Source organism: Rutilus rutilus (genome assembly GCF_951802725.1).
Source record: "Rutilus rutilus genome assembly, chromosome: 1".
NCBI classification, from domain to species: Eukaryota; Metazoa; Chordata; class Actinopteri; order Cypriniformes; family Leuciscidae; genus Rutilus; species Rutilus rutilus.
Window position 1 is genome coordinate 20,830,781 of NC_140209.1, and position 19,658 is coordinate 20,850,438.

The 19,658-nt window shown below is 39.8% G+C and overlaps 1 protein-coding gene and 1 long non-coding RNA gene across 3 annotated transcripts in view; both read left to right on the forward strand.

Annotated features, from left to right (window-relative positions):
* The window catches only part of LOC311291708 (uncharacterized protein), a 93,118-nt gene that overhangs the window by 12,781 nt on the left and 60,679 nt on the right, over window positions 1-19,658 (forward strand). The window contains exons 6-7 of one of the 2 annotated variants that reach the window (XM_084410900.1): window positions 1,077-2,909; window positions 5,623-6,756. The exons of the other annotated variant lie outside the window; for it this stretch is intronic. Of the exons in view, the coding sequence (XP_084267026.1) occupies window positions 1,077-2,909; window positions 5,623-6,314 (2,525 nt within the window). The 3' untranslated portion in view covers window positions 6,315-6,756. Of the gene's footprint in view, window positions 1-1,076; window positions 2,910-5,622; window positions 6,757-19,658 lie in introns of those variants that run through there. 2 annotated transcript variants of the gene reach the window in all.
* On the forward strand, window positions 8,952-19,359 carry LOC311292883. Its single transcript, XR_014627835.1, has 3 exons — window positions 8,952-9,009; window positions 19,001-19,100; window positions 19,177-19,359. It is a non-coding gene; the product is annotated as an uncharacterized lncRNA (long non-coding RNA).

Sequence of the window (19,658 nt, forward strand, 5' to 3'; positions counted from 1 at the left end):
TCTTGCCTCCATCAGCTGTAACTGGGCCCATCATCCTTAAGGCTCCACTGGCTCCCTTTTTCCTCCAGCTTTAACTTGATCAGATTTTGCTCTAACTGCATCACGGTCTTCAAGCCTTCAGCTGCGCTTCATCCCCCCACCCCTATGGCTCTGTCAGGCTCTGATTTTCCTCTGGCTCTGCCTTGGTCCTCAGTCCCACCGGCTCCGCCTCAGTCCTCTGGCACCCTGGCTCCATCTCGGATGCTCATTGCTAGGGCTCCACCTTGCTCTCTAGAGCCATCAATGTTGTGTGGTCTTATTAGCTCTTTGTCCCCGCCTGGGTCTCCACTTTCTTCGGCTTTGTCTCCGTCTCCGTCAGTTGTCCCCCTGCTTTTGTCAGCCAAGTCTCCACCATGCCTCCTCCCCCCCTTGACTCTACAGTGCACCATCATCCTGGCTGTTCTCTGGGTCACTGTCTGGCTACTCCTGCTCCCCGGTCCTCCCTGGATCTTCCCACCATCATCACCGCCTTGGTCCCTCCCACCGTCATCTCTGCCAGTTCCCTGCCCTTCGCCTGCACCCCATCTGCCCCAGGACTCCCACCCCCCCTCCTCAGTTTTAGACTGTTAAATACAGTTATGGTGCGAGGATATGCCTTTCTGAAGGGGGGTATAATGTCAGGGTTATGTTTAGTTCTGTTTGGTTTCTTTTTCAGTCAGTACTATGTTCCCATTTTGCTTGTGTTCTGTGTTCCCTAGTTAGTTTTCTTGGTTGTTAATTAGTTTCACACAACTGTTCAGTTGATTACCTCTCTTTGTGTATTTAAGCCCTTAGTTCTCCCCAGTGTTGAGTCTTGCATTGATGTTGCATGTTTGGTTAGTGGTTATCATTACTTTTCCTGTATTCTCCTGAGTGTCAGTTTTTTAAAGAATTGGTATAAATACATGTATAACAAAGAATATTTTTGACTCATCAAAATAATGAAACGGTGAAAATTGACTCATCTTACCCCAATCCTCTGATAATCTTGTGACTTGAATGAATGAAAGATGTTTTCTTAAATTCCAGTATGATTTGTTCTGTTTTTATATTTTCAGGTTCATGTGAAAACAAAGATGAATTGAGGATTGTGCTACTGGGAAAAACTGGAGTTGGAAAAAGTGCAACAGGAAACACTATTTTAGGAAAAGAAGCGTTTACAGCAGAAACATCTCACCGATCTGTGACTAAAGAGAGTCAGAGAGAAACATCTGACAACAACGGCCGACATGTTACTGTGATCGACACTCCAGGACTGTTTGATACTGAACTGACCAATGAAGAGATCCAGAGAGAAATCAGCAACTGCATCTCCATGATCCTGCCTGGACCACATGTGTTCATCATTGTGCTCAACTTAGGACAACGATTCACTCGAGAAGAAGCAACATCAGTGAAGATTATCCAAGAGACATTTGGTGAGAAATCTTTAATGTACACTATGGTGCTCTTCACCAGAGGAGATTTCCTGAAGAACAAAACCATTGATCAGTATCTGGGAGAACCTGGATCTCCTCTGATGAACCTGATTGAAGCGTGTGGAAACAGATATCATGTGTTCAATAATAATCAGACTGGAGACCGAACACAGGTGTCTGATCTACTGGAGAAGATAGATGACATGGTGAAAGAAAACGGAGGGAGTTTCTACTCGTGTAAGATGTTCAGACAGATGGAGAGAGAAAAACAAGAACAACAGATGAAGATCCTGATGGACAGAGTCAGAGAAAGAGAAGAGGAGATGAACAAACTAGAAGAAGATAAAGAGAGAATAAGAATGATGATGGAGGAAGAACGACAGAATAATGACAATGAGAGAAAGAGAAGAGAAGAGGAACTCAAAAGAGAAATAATAGAACAAGAGAAACATCAGAGAGAAATACGAGACGAGATGAGAAAAGAACGAAAGACATTTAAACATGAAATAGAGGAAATGAGACAAGAAAAAGAGAATGTGAAGAAAGAAAAAGAAAAACTACAGATCAGATTTGACACAGAAATAGACAGACTGATGAACAGAATAGAGAATGAAAGACAGAATCAAGAAACAGAAAGAAAGAGAAGAGAAGAAGAGTTTAATGCAAGAGTAGAACAATATAAAACACTAATGAAAGAGAAAGAAGAGAGTGAGGAAAAGATGCGTGAGGAGATGAAGAGTGAACGAGAGACATTTAAACATGAAATACAGGAAATGAGGCAAGAAAGGGAGAAAATAAAAACAGAAAAAGACCAATTTCAGATGGAAATAGACAGAATGAAGAACAGAATAGAGAATGAAAGACAGAATCATGAAACTGAGAGAAAGAGAAGAGAAGAAGAGTTTAATGAGAGAGAAGAACAATATAAAACACTAATGAGAGAGAAAGAAGGGCTGATGGAGAAACAAGAAGAAGAGAAAGAGAGGAATGATGAAGAGAGAAAAAGAAGAGAAGAAGAGTTTAATGAGAGAGAGGAACAATATAAAAGAGAACTTAAAGAGAAAAAAGAGAGTGAGGAGAAGATGCGTGAGGAGTTGAAGAAACAGAAACTAGAGGAAAAGACGAGAAGAGAAAAAGAGGATGAGAAAAGAAGAGAGAAAGAACAGAGAGATTGTGATGAATTTAATGAGAGACTGAAAGAAGAGAGAGAGAGAATGGAAAGAGAGAAAGAAGATCTTCAATCTAAACATGAAGCAGAAGAAAACAAATTCAGAGAGAGAGAAGAACGATATAAAACACTGATAAAAGAGAGAGAAGAAAAGGAGAGTGCAATGTTAGAGCAGATGAAACTGGAACGACTGCAGTGGGAAAAAGAAAAACAAGATGAGAGACGGAAAAAAGAAGAGAAGAAAAAAGAAAAACAGAAATCTGAACATCACCAGAAACAAAGTCCAGTTACTGATCACACAGAGAGTAAGTTGAACTTCAGAACTCAATGTAAAACATTCTGTGAAATATAAATATTACAGTGCAAGATGATATTTCCATTCACTGTGTTTGATTTCAGTGTTAAAATATTTCTGCTCTGATTCTGCCTGTACAATCATCATTATAGTGTGACGCACTTTTCTGCGACTGTAAGCTTGACACAGCTGGTAAAAAACTAAAATAAAATCTGTCGCTTAAACTGAAAGATTCAGACAAAAATCAACATTAAAAAATTAATTTATGATGATCTGTCACACTGGGTCTCATTCACTAACAAATGTGTGTGAACAAATTATGATTCTTCAGTCAAATTTGTTTTAAAAAGGGTTTTGGTCAGGTTTAGTTTTGACATGTTATGTTAGTCTGATACATCTTTTCTCTGATACCCAGCAGCACCTTGATGTCAAAATTACGTCACGAAATAGGTCAAAAATGAAAGTCACATTGACGTCAAAGTGTCAATGTCAATTTGATGTCAAGATTCTGACCTCTGCTGATGTCATTTTGCCAAACAAAAAAGGTGAAATGCATGGCTGTACACTTATTACCAGCTTCAATTAAAACTAACCAGATTTACTTTATTTTATTTTCGGTTTAATGAAATCATATTTTGTATTTTAAAGTCACCATGATGGTGGTTAGCGTTTGCTTTAGTTGTGCTCTTGACCCTTAACTCTTTGATACATAAATAAATCTCTTGCTGCTGTAATTGTGTGTTTATAAAGCACAATTGTTGTAGCTAAAAAAGCCGTGAGATCAGGTGATGTTGGCTGTTTATTGATGATAACGATGTCATCATGTAAATGCCTAAATCACTGATCATGTTTGGTGTCTAATGCTTTGATTATAGGACTTGTGGTTTTTATGTTGTATTATAATAGAATCCATTACATTTTACAGCATGAGCAATGTTGTTTATCAAATAATATAAATGATTTTAAAAACATTTAGTGCATTAAACTTTTCTCTCTACTTTATTACTTAGCCATCAAGAATCAGTGTATGACTCTCAACAATGGTGACAATCAATGAAATGCTTCATGCTGCAGTGCATGCTGGGTACCACCAATCAAAACTCACCCATATCTCCCAGCATGCATTGCGGCTTTAATAAATGATGCAGCTGGAGTTGATCTGATTATCTGGATATTTTGTTTGATTGTCACCATTGTTGAGATTCATATGCTGTTTCTTGATGTCTGTGTGCGTCTAAGTAATGCCATAGATGAACGGTTTTCGTGCACTAAATAGTTACAAAAAACCAAGTACATTATTTGATAAACAAAACTGCTAGACATGCTGTAGAATCAAATTACTTCTGTTATGAATAAAACACTTTTGAAACCGCAAGTCCTATATAATCAAAGCATTAGACACTGAATAAGATCAGGGATTCAGGCAATTACATGATGATATCATCTTCATCATCATCAATAAACAGCCAACATCACCTGATCTCATTTTATCATGGCTTTTTTAGCTACAACAATTGTGCTTTATAAACACTCAATTATAGCAGCCAGAGATATTTTTATATATTAAAGAGTCAAGGGTCAAGAGCACAACTAAAGCAAATGCTAACCACCATCATGGTGACTTTAAAATACCAAATTTTAATGATTTCATTAAACCGGAAATTAAATAAAGTAAATCTGGTTAGTTTTAAGTGAAGCTGGTAATAAGTGTACGGCCATGCATTTCACCTTTTTTGTTTGGCAAAATGACATCAGCAGAGGTCAAAATCTTGACATCGACACTTTGACATCAATATGACTTTCATTTTTGACCTATTTCTTGACGTAATTTTGACATCAATGTGATGTTATATTGATGTTAAATTGACATCAAATGCCCACTTGATAGCTTCGCACTCTTTGTAAAGTATGTCGATTGTTTCATATGGTTTATAGTATAAAATGTCTATTAAAAACAAACGTGTAATGTAAGAAACACAGGACATTTGCATAGATTCATTATTTCTCACTATGTGGAAATGACTGAAATCAAATATTTTCATAACTCTGTATTATATGCTGAATATGTGAATTTTTTAAGCTTTTTTTGCTAGCATTATAATGATTTCCTATTTCAGAATATGATCAAAGATTGTATATGTGGACATGATCAGAGAATTCAACTATAGAAAATATAACATTTTAACTTGCTTGAATACATTTTGCTGAACAAAATTCAAGCATCAAATCAATAAAACAATCTGATCTTCACTGAACACAGCTGAAGAAGAAAACAAGCTTAAGAAAATTAATAAATTAATTAATGAAACTGAATCACTGATGAAACTCATTCAGAAATATGATTAGAGATGTGTTCAACAATATGACCTCATGATCAAGTGACACTTCTGAAAGTTTTACAGAGGAACTAAAAGTCTAAAAAGCTTTTTTTATTTGTAGGGAATGTGAACATTAATGAGCCATTAGGCTTCATGTTGAAAATATTAAATATTTAATTCATTCTGTCCACATTAGCAGTGAAAAATACCTTTAGAAAAAAAAGAAACGTTGATATTAATAAAAAAAGAAGCTTAAACATCTGTCTGATTATTATGGACACTGAATTGGTATTTACTATAACATAGTAACATCTTATGTTACTGTAACTGTATTTTATTAGTGCAGTAAAGTACATGTTGTAGTAAAATAAGTGATGGTGTGATCTGTTTTCTCTTTTTATACAGTGTCAAAAACACAAAGAATCCCCATCAACATCAAGGACATTCCTGTCTCCAGTCCCTCATCCAGACGGATTGTTCTACTGGGTCAAACTGGTGTTGGGAAGAGTGCAGCTGGAAACACAATACTGGGACAGAGTGTGTTCAGATCTGAGTTCAGTGCGAGATCAGTAGGCAGTGTTTGTTCAGAAGCTCACGGCACTGTGTTAGGCAGATCTGTGTCTGTAGTTGATACTCCTGGATTATATCACACAGAGATGAACTCTGAAGAGTTAATGATGGAGATAGCGAGAAGTGTTTATATATCCAGTCCTGGACCGCACGCTTTTATCATTGTGTTTAATATGAGTATGATGATCACTGAGGAGGATTGGCAGATTCTTCAGATGATTAAGATGATGTTTGGTGAAGAAGTGTTAAAATACTCCATCATTCTCTTCACTCATGGAGATCTGCTGAAAAGAAAATCCATAAATGAACTCATATTGGAGAACAGTAGATTAAGAGATCTAGTTGATCAGTGTGGAGGCAGATTTCACGTCTTCAACAATGAAGATGTGAATAACAGAGATCAGGTGAATGATCTACTGCAGAAGATTGACACAATGATAGAGGAGAATGGAGGAGGACACTACAGTCATCAGATGATTGAAGATGCTCAGAGACGTAGACAAAGGCAGATCTGTGTCTGTAGTTGATACTCCTGGATTCTTTCACACACTGATGAAACCAGAACAGCTAATAACAGAGAAAGCCAGAAGTGTGTAGTTAGCCTTTATTTTTCCTCAATGTTTTCGGAGTAAATGACAGCTCATGGAGACCATAGAAAACCTCACTGAGTTTAACACTATTTTAAGGCACACAATAAAGACAATATAGATGTGAATAACAGAGATCAGGTGAATGATCTACTGAAGAAGATTGACACAATGATAGAGCAGAATAGAGGAGGACACTACAGTAATCAGATGATTGAAATAACTTGAAAGTAACTTTAATTGTATATTAATAGTTAGAAATTGTAATATGTAAATTAATTCTGTAGTATTTCAGCATGGTCTTGTTTGTCCAGATGTTTCATACATTGTAATGCATTATGTGTAACGTGATATTCTGTGATATAAAACAACACACAGCATGTGTTGATGGTGTAAGACTGAAAATACTGGTTGAGGCCCTGGTCTGAGACAAAGGGCTAATTACCATTTGACCTCCCCCATACGACCTCACTTCCGCAAACTACTAAGAACTCACACAAGAATATGGTTTAATGTGAATGTTTATCATTGACTGTTATGTTTTTGATGTCATTTGAAATTTCTCAAAGTGAGTGGTACATATATATCATATCCAGATAGATAAAATAAAAGGTAATAAGGTTTTAAGAGTTTATGGATAACTGACTTACAAAGGAAGGTGGTCTCTCAAGCAAATGGTCACCCACCCCCATGAAGGTGCGACCACTGCATGCAAATTTCTTTTGTTAGCACATGTTTCCATGTGAAAGAGGTCTGACTATTTAATGAGATGCAGCAGAGAGTTCGGGGCCCTTTTCTGTACTTCAAATTGGCCCGTGAGGCTGAGAGAAAGAAATCTCTCAGCCTCACGTATTTCTTAAAGTTGGGTTTGCATCTTCTCTCTATTCCAGAGCATTTGATGTCTTACAATGGTATATGGACACATGTTGTGTAGATTTTTAACACAATGTAACTCTGGATTAGGGCTGCACGATTAATCGCAATTTCCATGTAATCGCACTTAAATCGAGATCGCTTATCGCGATTTTAAAATCGCAAAGGCTGCTATTATTTTTTATGCGCAGTTTGTCATTGATGTACGGCTCTGTAAATGCTGCTCCACCTGAAAGCACTGTGAGTTTGAGTCACTTATAACGTGCATTTGAAAAAAACAACACGAGTCAAATATCTTTCCAAACACGAGAATCATTTATGAACCTCGTTTTAATAACATGCAACATTTAAAGGGGTCATATAATGCCATTTTTGTACAAGCTAATATGATTCTTTAGGGTCTAAATTAAAAGTTTGTAATATACTTTAATTAAAAATTCTCATTAGTATTGTAAGAAAACACTAATTTTACCTGGTCAAAAACAGCTCTGTTTTCAGCACGCCGTTTCAGTGCATGTGTCTTTAAATGATAATGAGCTTTGCTCACCCCGCCCCTCTGTTCTGTGCGTACACCGTTTGTAACACAATAACCACGCGTTGTTCATTATAAACGTGGGATTATGAATTATATTGAGAACGTCGTACATAGAAAACATGCTGTAATGTACCCTGAGTGTAAACCTTAGATGCATTCATCGTGAAGCCTGCAGCAAGGTTTGCAAATTTCACGAAGATTAATATAAATACTAATATAAAGGTTAATAAAACATTACACTCACATCTTCTGGAGGTTCAGTGCAACCCGGGAAAATTGTAACACACGTGTTGAATGAAATATACAACCACAGCAATCCAAACATAGTGTTATCACTGCATCACACCACCTCCTAAGATGGAAAATATAGCCGCTTCCAGTAGCCTACCCAGCCCCCTAAAATGGCCAAAGTTAAATAAAGGAAACAAAAAAAAGAAATAATAAATCACAATATACAATACAACAATCAACCAAAGAAAACGAAGTTTACAATACTTCTAAACAAAGTTAAATAAAGGAAACAAAAAAAAAGAAATAATAAATCACAATATACAATACAACAATCAACCAAAGAAAACGAAGTTTCAGTACTTCTGATCCAAAACAAATACAAAAAAAAAAACTCAATTAAAAACAAACTTTAAGTACTGGGAAAAAGCAGTGGTCTAGTGCCATCGGCTGCCGGATAATCTGTCAACACATAATACATGTTTAACACACCTACATTTGTATAACATTGGAATATACAAATAACATCTAGACTATACCTTTCATTTATATATCTCTATACAAAATATAAAACCACATAAAACATTTCACTACCTGCACCATGTGTCACAAATCACGAACACGATGCTGCTTAATATGAGACGTACAGCTCCACGTGCATGACCGTGGTTTCAGGTTTGTTACTATAACACATACAACACATGCTCAACACAATACTCTATTTTCTCTTGTACGTAGTAAAAATCGAACAACCTACCCCTCCCTCGTCACCAGCAACATGGACAGAAAGCTGATTAATATGAGGCGTACAACTCCACGTGAATGACCGGGATTTCAGGTTTGTTACTATAACACATATAACACATGCTTAAAACAATGCTCATTTTCCCTTATACGTAATAAAATCAAACAACCTACCCCTCCCTTGTCACCAGCAACATGGACAGGAAAGCTGATTAGTATGAGGCGTGCACTCCACGTGAATGACCGTGATTTCAGGTTTGTTACTATAACCCATGCAACACGGATACTCAGGAACAAACAATACTCCGCTTTTATCATACATAATAAATCGCATGACCTACCCGGGGATTATTGGCAACATACACTAGCAGGCAATAACTTCGGCATGCAGATTCAAAAGCTCTTCCCGCGTACAGCAATGCCACGCCAAACAACCATGTGCGTCTCCCACAATAATGTGCCACGCCTCTTTTAACTTCCTTAAGCGGAAATTACGCTAAACGCATTCTGCCATGACGTCAATCAAACTAAAAGAAAAAAAAACACATATACATCCCCACTACCAACCCACTACACACACCCCCACTTTATAACAATTCGCCGTCCCGGTGAATTCCTCATAATACTCCTATAACCATGGTCTAAATGCTGTTAAATGTGAACTCACTACTGCATCACTAGGACCCAACTCTTGAGATACAGGCTGAGGTAATCGAAATGGATTTGGGTGACATCCAGCAGTGGGACGTGTAGTTCGCCTAACTGAGGGAGGAACTATATCCTCTCTGCCTAATCCATTACCACTTAGAGCAGACGGACCACCACACCCTGCATTTTCAGGTGAAGCCAAACTTTCACTTGGTGTAACACTCTGGTCCCCCGTCCCCCTAAAACAATCTACCTGACCTCCAGAACAAGAATATGGACGCAACTGTATTCCTGTTTCAATTTGCCCCTCACTTACTTGATCTAAAGTACTTGGGTGGGAGACAGTAACTTCCACCACCAATCCATCACCTTCCTCCAATTCAATCTCCTCCTCCACTCCTTCACCACTCTCTACTCCTCCCTCTACCACCGGGACCATGCTGATATGTGAAGTCGGGACCGGTTTTAACTCAGATCTATGAAGGCACTTAGAAGTACCTGTGCCATCTCGACGTCGCACTTCGTAAACATTTCCAAGGCCATCCTTACATTCTACTACTTCAAACATGCTAGGAGACCATGCATCTTGGATCTTATTGCGCCCCAAAGGGTGACTCCTACAATAAACCAACGTGCCTGGAGCAAGTATAGATGCATCATTTGGTAGCACTACTCCCTGGTATGGGGCCTTCTCCTCCAGATACCTCCGTGCACGATCATAAACCAAAGACAAATGCTCTTTATGTTGGAGAATCCAGTCGCTCACATGGCCTCCTACCAACTCTTCCTCCGCTGCACCCAAGAGGAAATCAATCGGCAACTGTGGCTTCTGACCAAACATAAGTTCGTAAGGGGAGTGCTGTGTGGACTGATGAACAGTGGTGTTATACGCAAACAACAGTTGCGGAAGGAAGTGTGGCCACTTCCCTTTCTTATCTGGAGGCAAAGTCCTCAACAAATCATGCAACGTTCGATTGAAACGTTCGCACTGCCCGTTCCCCTGAGGGTGATATGGGGTAGTACGACTCTTTTGAATCCCATAAAGGTCACAAAGATGTTTAAACAACTCACTCTCAAAGCTACGGCCTTGATCCGAATGTATACGCTTAGGTACGCCATACACACAAAACCACTTTTCCACCAGTATTTTAGCCACGGTCCTTGCTCTCTGATCTGAGGTTGCAAAGGCTTGAGTAAACTTGGAAAACACGTCGGTCACCACCAGAACATTCTCTTGACCGTTGCTAGCTCGTTCCATGAGAGTGAAATCAATTGCAAGAATTTCTAAAGGTCGGGATGCAGTTAGACTTCCCATAAAGGTGCGGAATTTAGGCTGTGTGGCCTTAGCCAGTACACACCGCTCACATGCACTGCACCACTGTTGAACATCCTTCCACATTCCTGGCCAATAGCATCTTTCCCTTAGCAAGGTCATGGTTCGCTCGACACCCTGATGGCCATGGTTATTGTGCACATTGTTAAGAACCTCAGTCCGTAACGCAATAGGGAGTAATAACTGCAAGATGGTCTCTCCTGCCGGTGGAAGCTGTACTTGACGGTATAACACTCCTTTATCCTCCCTAATCCGAGGCCACTGCCTAACCAACTCCCTAAGGCCTACCTGGCTCTGATCTACTTCTCCCTTTGAGGGCAGTGTTCCCCTCCTCCAGTGTCTCAGGAAACTTCCAATCACCGGATCGGAGGCCTGCAATGCAAAGAGATCACATTTCTCTCGCACTGGTACAGCATTTATAGCTGAGGCATTAGCGACATGGGGGTTTGACTTAACAGCCGGCTGATGTAAAATAACCTCAACTGGAACTACAGTCCCGGCACTGCTCATCATCTGACTACTCATAGTGGGGGAGGGAAGACGTGATAATGCGTCCGCGTTACGATTAGCCGCCCCTGGTCGATACCGAAGGTCAAAATCAAAAAGAGCCAGCTGAGAAGCCCAACGCTGTTCTACGGCTGCCAATTTTGCAGTTTGCAAATAACTCAAGGGGTTATTATCGGTATACACAATGAACCTGTTGCCCATTAGGTATTCCCTGAACTTCTCCGTTATTGACCATTTTAAAGCCAAAAGCTCCAATTTCATTGAGCTATAATTTGACATATTCGTTTCAGGGGGCCGCAAACCTCTACTGGCAAATGCGATAGGCCTAGTCTGTCCCCCCTGGTCTTGAGACAAAACTGCTCCGAGACCACGGTGACTCGCATCAATTTCCAAAATAAAAGGTTTAGAAAAGTCTGCATACCCCAACACCGGAGTATGCACCAACTTCTCTTTAAGGATCACAAAAGCTCTCTCACAATTATCACTCCAATGTTGTTCAAAGGAGCCTGTAGTTCTACGAACCACCTTGCAGTGCTCCCACCAACTTATGCAAGGGTGCAGCAACCGAAGCAAACCCTTCAACAAATCGGCGATAATATGAAGCAAAGCCCAAAAAGGAACGCAATTCTGTCACACTACTAGGCCTTCGCCACTGGGCAACAACACTAACCTTTTCGGGGTCAGTAGCTACTCCCTCTGCCGAAATAATGTGCCCTAAATATTTCACCTCAGTCTGGAACAGATGGCACTTTTGTAGCTTCAATTTCAAGTGATATTGCTGGAGACGTCTCAGCACCATTTCTAACCTCTCCAAATGCTGCTGGAAAGAAGTTGAAAAGACCACTATATCGTCAAGATATAAAAGCAAAGCATGAAATCGTTGGTCACCAAATATCCTTTCCATGAGGCGCTGGAAGGTACTCGGCGCATTGCACAACCCAAAGGGCATCCTAGTGAACTCGAAGAGCCCAAAGGGAGTGCAAAACGCAGTCTTCTCTTGATCTTGACTGGCTACAGGAACCTGGTTGTATCCGCTAGCTAGATCTAGGGTACTAAACAACCTAGCCCCAGCCAAAGCATCCAAGGACTCCTCAATCCGTGGGAGAGGGAAGGCGTCCTTACGAGTTCTTAAATTCAGCTGTCTATAGTCTACACACAGCCTAATTGAACCATCCTTCTTTTGTACAACAACAATTGGAGATGCATATGGACTGCAACTCTGCTTTACCACTCCTTGATCTATCAGCTCTTGGATATGCCTCTTTACCTGATCGTACTGAGAAGGAGGTAACCTACGATAACGCTGTCGCACTGGAGTCTCGTCTATCAAAGGTATTGTATGCTCAACCAAGGTAGCACAGCCCAAATCACCTTCCCCACGACTAAAGATGTCACTATACCTCTCCAGAAGAGTACGGGCCTCCAATACTTCCCGAGAAGACAGATTAGGACAAACTAACTGTGAAAAATCCACGGAAGGGAGTTCTTCCACTGCCACAGCTTGGACTACAGCTACCTGCTCTCCAGTGGAACTCTGGGAATTGAACTCTACTTGTGTTGTAGACTGCACTGAAACTAGATGAAAGTCTCCAAGAACTACCTTAGGTTGAATCCACCGATCCTGAGTCCCTAAATTTACGACAGGTACCTCCAGCCTCCCCTGAGCTACTGGAAGAAATGCAGAAGATATGATCAAATCACAAGGTAAGTGACAATTCTCCAAAGGCAAAGGCTCCAACAAACCTGAAGAAAATGTAGATCCTAATCCAGTGTGACAAATAGCAGAAACAAACTTTAAAGTACCAGCTGGAACCAGAACAGCAGGTCCGGGACGAACCCGAACGCGACCAACTAACCCTGTGTCCAGGACACGATCAAGCTGTCTGCATTCCGCCATTGCCTTCTTCCATTCTTTTCCTGAAGCTTGTACCCCTAGGTGCTGAAACAAAGAATCTCCATGCTGGATAAATAACTCTTGATAACACTGATTGATTACGTTCATTCCTAACAAGCCGGCGATATGGCCATGCTGCCCTTGACCCGCACTCCCTCTGCATTCTTCACTACTAGAATTCCCATACCAGGAAGTAATCTGCCCAATACTTGGACATCCACCTCCAAGTAGCCCAAATATGGGATAGCGAGACCATTAGCAGCCTTTAACTTTAGCCAGTTGCAAGACTGCAACTCTGTTCCCAAAGACGGCTGAAGATGTTCAAAAAAAAAATTGTTCGGTAATCGTGGTCACCATAGAACCGGTGTCTAACAAACAGGCTACAGGTAACCCCCCAATTATCATTTCTACCGTAGGACAGTTCCCTATAAGCTTAATACCATCCTGTCCTTTAAAACCCGAAAACTCCCCTTCCGATGCCTGGGCACCAGCACCGGAGGGTTCTAGTTTTCCGAGTGATCAACAGTGGCTCTTCGTGGGCCATCCCCTCCAGCAACATGCTGAGATGACTTCAGATCTACCTTGCAAAACCTAGCAATATGACCTGCTTTATTGCAACAAATACATATGGGTTTACCATCTGGCTGGTAGGGAAAATTAGCACCACGTGGACGCCCATCATACCTCTTAGGAAACACTGGTGGTTCAAGATGTCTCATAATAGAGTCTAATTGTGCTTGTTGCTTACGCAAGCATTCCTTTAATTCTGTTAGCTCATCTACTGGCTGTACTGCAGCTACATTTGTTTGAATCTCCGCAGCCCTGCCCTGAGCACTATATGAATAAGCACGGGGCCTCTGACTAGCCATGCGTTCTCCTTCTTCTACCCATTGGATAGCTTCAGTACGAATATCCAAAAAGGAGGCAGAAGGTTCCATACGTACCCTTCTCTTTAACTCTCGTCTCAACATGCTATCCCTAACATGCTCGATAAACTGGTCCCTAAGAACAGAATCAGGATTAGCAAAACATTGTGGGTCTCGTCGCTTAACTGACTCAATAAGAGACATAAGGGCATGAGAATATTCTAGGGCTGGGCGATTTAAATCGCGATATTGTTATGCGCATCTCATCAGTAATGCCGGTTCCTTGATTAGTAGTAAATCGCCATCACCTGCTTTCAGATGAAGCGGCATTTACTACAAAGAGCCGTAGTTAACTGACAAGCTGAGCCAAATCACATCAATATCGCGGACGTATCGCCAGCGATATTTAATGCGATATGGCTCCGCTTGTCAGTTAACTACGGCTCTTTGTACACAGCAAAACCTCCAGTGTTAAATTAACACCCCTGGGAGTGTATGAGTCCACACTCAAGAGTGTTTACGTTAATGAGATAACTAAGTGATTAATTTAGTGATGATTGAGCATTATTGAAGACACCTGATGTTAACAAGTAGAATCGCTGAAGGAGAAAATCGCAAATTGTAAGTTACCATTATTGTGATGGGTAGTTGCTTTAGTTGGTCTCTGACCCTTTCATGTGTACTTTAGATTTTGTTTGGTGGTTGTATCTGAGTTAAAACTGCCAGTTGAACAAAGAAAAAAAAGTGATCTTTGTTGGTTATATTATGACAATCATCATTTGAACTTGATCACTGAGCTCATTAAGATCCTTCTTTCTGACTTCGATTTATGTTGTTGGTTACAGCATAACTGTGAATCTGAATAAATTTGATATAATATAAAGGATTTCTTAAAACTTGTTTTAAAAAAAAATCATTCTGTTAGGCACACACAGATGTCAAGATTCAGTCTATGCATCTCAACAATGGTGAGGAGCAGAATATTCAATGAGGAAAAGTAAATTACATAGACAATTCAGATCATAATTTATTCATACCGCAATGCATGATGGGAGCCATTAATGAGTTGTGATTGGTGGCAGCCACTGCAACATGCTTTAATATTGTCACCACCATTGTTGAGATTCACAGGCTGATTATTGATGTCTGAACGTCTTTTTGATCAGAGCAATGTTTATTAAATATTTTGAATAATAAGTCAAGTCCTGATAATTATAGGCTGAAGAGTCACAAAACTGCTGCTAACAAGTTAAACCAAACTATCTCAATTAGTTTCCTTTTTCAGATCACAGTATGATTATGTCAAAACATAACCAACACTTTAAGATAACATTTTACTTTGTTCATTTAACTGTTATAAAACAATAACAGCAGACAAACAACAGTAAATATTAAAGTAAACATATAATGGTCTAGAGCCCAACTTAAGCAAACTCCCATCACCTTAATGGTAACTTACAATTTGTGATTTTCTTCTTCAGTGATTCTGCTTGTTAACATCAGGTGTCTTCAATAATGCTCAATCATCACTAAATGAATCACTTAATTATCTTCTCAGCCCTAAATGCCGCTCCATCTGAAAGCAGGTGATGGTGATTTACTACTAAATCAAGGAACCGGCTTTACTGACGAGATGCGCATAACAATATCGCGATTTAAATCGCCCAGCCCTAGAATATTCCCTCAGCGATTCTCCCTCCATCTGTTTTCGTTGAAAGAACTGAGTCTGCAGACCTATGTAAGATTTAGAACAACCATAGGTCTCCCGAAGGATGGAAAAAATCTTTTCTGCAGTATTTCTTTCTGCAGGGGTCCTAAACTTCATCTCAGCCTTTGCCTCACCTTCCAGTAAATTGAAAACAAAAAAAGCTTGTTCATTTTCTGACATATGACGTAAAGTCAAAGAGCTACGCACCTCCTCTATCCAGTCCTCGACTCCCAAAGAATCCTGGGAAGCCTTTCCTGAGAAATGCAGACACTTTCTTTCCCTTGGGACATAAACATACCGCTCTGTTACCACTGGAAGAGATGGTCCAGACACAGGAATTGGTAAAGAATTAGTAACAGGAATAGTCACAGAGGAAGGGCCCTCCAACGAATCACTAGCCGGGATAGCTATCACTCTCTGGGTGGTTTCTTCTCTAAGCCTAGCATTTTCTGACTGCAATTGTTGTACCAATTCAGTTAATGCCTGCAATTGTATTGCCATTTCTTCTGCCATACTGTGAAGAAAAAAAAAGGGGAAAAAAAAGAAGAGAAAAAAATAATAATAAATTTACATATGTCTATCACTCAGCACATGAACAATCTACTGTTCCCAACCGGTGCTCCCAGCCCTTTAGCGATGATCCAGGTCTTCAACCACTGCTTTTCCCAGTACACAACACCATTTAAAAAAAAAGAAAAGGAGAAGAAAAAAAAAAAAAACGTGCACCATACACCCACAGCCTTAATACGAAAACCCGGCACGACTACGCCAATTGTAACAAGGCGGACCTCCGCCGTCTATAATTAGTGGGGAATTAAACTCGCTCAAGTTGTTCAATTGAATGAAAGTATAAGCAATAGTGAGGTACACGGTCTTTATTTCTCTACAATGACTCTTAAAACATTTACTGGGAGCAAATACTAAACATCATAATCATACACCCAATACAAACAAATGAAATGGCCATAATAAGGAGGGCGACCAGATTGAATCAGATATACAAGTCTTGGGCTGGAAGCAACGATCTCCACTTATTTAAGTGCAACCCGGGAAAATTGTAACACACGTGTTGAATGAAATATACAACCACAGCAATCCAAAAATAGTGTTATCACTGCACCACACCACCTCCTAAGATGGAAAATATAGCCGCTTCCAGTAGCCTACCCAGCCCCCTAAAATGGCCAAACAAAGTTAAATAAAGGAAACAAAAAAAAGAAATAATAAATCACAATATACAATACAACAATCAACCAAAGAAAACAAAGTTTACAATACTTCTAGGCAAGGCAAGGCAAGTTTATTTATATAGCACATTTCATACACAATGGCAATTCAAAGTGCTTTACATAGAAGAAATTAAAATAATAAAAAGAAATAAGAATAATTAAAACAGTTTAGAAGAATACAAAATAAAATACAGTACAAACAGTCGGACGAACATCTAAACAAAGTTAAATAAAGGAAACAAAAAAAAAGAAATAATAAATCACAATATACAATACAACAATCAACCAAAGAAAACGAAGTTTCAGTACTTCTGATCCAAAACAAATACAAAAAAAAAAAAACTCAATTAAAAACAAACTTTAAGTACTGGGAAAAAGCAGTGGTCTAGTGCCATCGGCTGCCGGATAATCTGTCAACACATAATACATGTTTAACACACCTACATTTGTATAACATTGGAATATACAAATAACATCTAGACTATACCTTTCATTTATATATCTCTATACAAAATATAAAACCACATAAAACATTTCACTACCTGCACCATGTGTCACAAATCACGAACACGATGCTGCTTAATATGAGACCAGGGACGTGCGGTCAGGGTAGGCAGGCAGTGCCTCACCAAAGGAAATGTTGACATTACATTTATTAATTCCAAGAACTTTATTAATTCACCACATTATTAATTGCATTTATTTTATTCCAAATATTAATTTTTGTTACAAAAATTTTCAGGAATACACATATAATATACTCATTTTGCCATTGTTTGCTCCTAAAACCATTGTTTCATGCAGGAAATGCAAGGCCATGTCCATTGAGGCAGAGGTTAGCAGTGCCTCTTTGGTCCATAGAACGTAGTTTACGTAGGTTTGCGCATGCGCAGTCAGTTCTCATGCTGTCTTGAATTATCAACATTGAGGCAGAGACCGAGCTTGCTTCATGTCACGTGATCCACTCGCTCTCACTCAATCCGCGCTTCCCGATCTAGCAGCGCCTAGCGTTGGCTGTCAACAGGCCCGGGGTGGGTAATCGGGAGAATTCCCGGTGGGCCGCTTCACTTTTGGGCCGGTCGAGGATTTTCTTTTTTCACATTTGTCACGTTAGTTACATTAGGCTACACACGTTCGGACGTTCCGCATTCTGACACTGCAGCGCGCAGCCTCTGCATGGGTTGTACCATGTGAGGGAGTTCTCCCCTCCCCTCCTATAGAGTTGGTTGGGTCCATAGCCCGTCTTTTCCAAAACGTTTTCTCAGGAGTAGGCTACCGCGGCACCGCCGGCGCCTACCGATAGCTGGGCCGGCCCTACCATAACGCGTCAGGGAGGATGGATGGGAGGAAGAGGCCAGGAGGACGACTTTTTATCTCACAATTGCGAGTTTACATCTCGCAATTCTGTCATTATTTCTCAGAATTGCGTGAAATAAAGTCGCAATTGCGTGTTATAAAGTCAGAATTGCGAGATATAAAGTCAGAATTGCGTGAAAAAAAGTCGCAATTGCATGTTATAAAGTCAGAATTGCAAGATATAAAGTCAGAATTGTGTGAAATAAAGTCGCAATTGCTTCTTATAAAGTCTAAGTGAATTATTATTTAACCTTTACATTATTTGTTGAACCATGGCATTAATACAAACTACAATAGTGACTAGGCTGCTTGTCGGTTCGCTGACACGGCGCCGCCTCCCTCTCTTAACGTTACTGTGTCCCGCACAAAACATTTGTTTGTTGTATAAGTCATAAGATAGATGTGTCCATTAATTTGATTATTAGATTTGATTGTGCATTAGCCTCACATATGACTGACTTTGCTGTATGCAGGCAGCGATGTGATGATGCCTGATATGAACTTGGGTTGCTACATTAACTGAATGAATATATAAACAAATAGGCTATGCCACATTGATAGGTCACAGCCTACCCATGACAAGATTTCACCGCACGTTACTGTATGAGACGTACAGCTCCACGTGCATGACCGTGGTTTCAGGTTTGTTACTATAACACATACAACACATGCTCAACACAATACTCTATTTTCTCTTGTACGTAGTAAAAATCGAACAACCTACCCCTCCCTCGTCACCAGCAACATGGACAGAAAGCTGATTAATATGAGGCGTACAACTCCACGTGAATGACCGGGATTTCAGGTCACATGCTTAAAACAATGCTCATTTTCCCTTATACGTAATAAAATCAAACAACCTACCCCTCCCTTGTCACCAGCAACATGGACAGGAAAGCTGATTAGTATGAGGCGTGCACTCCACGTGAATGACCGTGATTTCAGGTTTGTTACTATAACCCATGCAACACGGATACTCAGGAACAAACAATACTCCGCTTTTATCATACATAATAAATCGCATGACCTACCCGGGGATTATTGGCAACATACACTAGCAGGCAATAACTTCGGCATGGAGATTCAAAAGCTCTTCCCGCGTACAGCAATGCCACGCCAAACAACCATGTGCGTCTCCCACAATAATGTGCCACGCCTCTTTTAACTTCCTTAAGCGGAAATTACGCTAAACGCATTCTGCCATGACGTCAATCAAACTAAAAGAAAAAAAACACATATACATCCCCACTACCAACCCACTACATATATATATATATATATATATATATATATATATATATATATATATATATATATATATATATATATAATCTGATTATTACGTTTTATTCATGTAACTGTA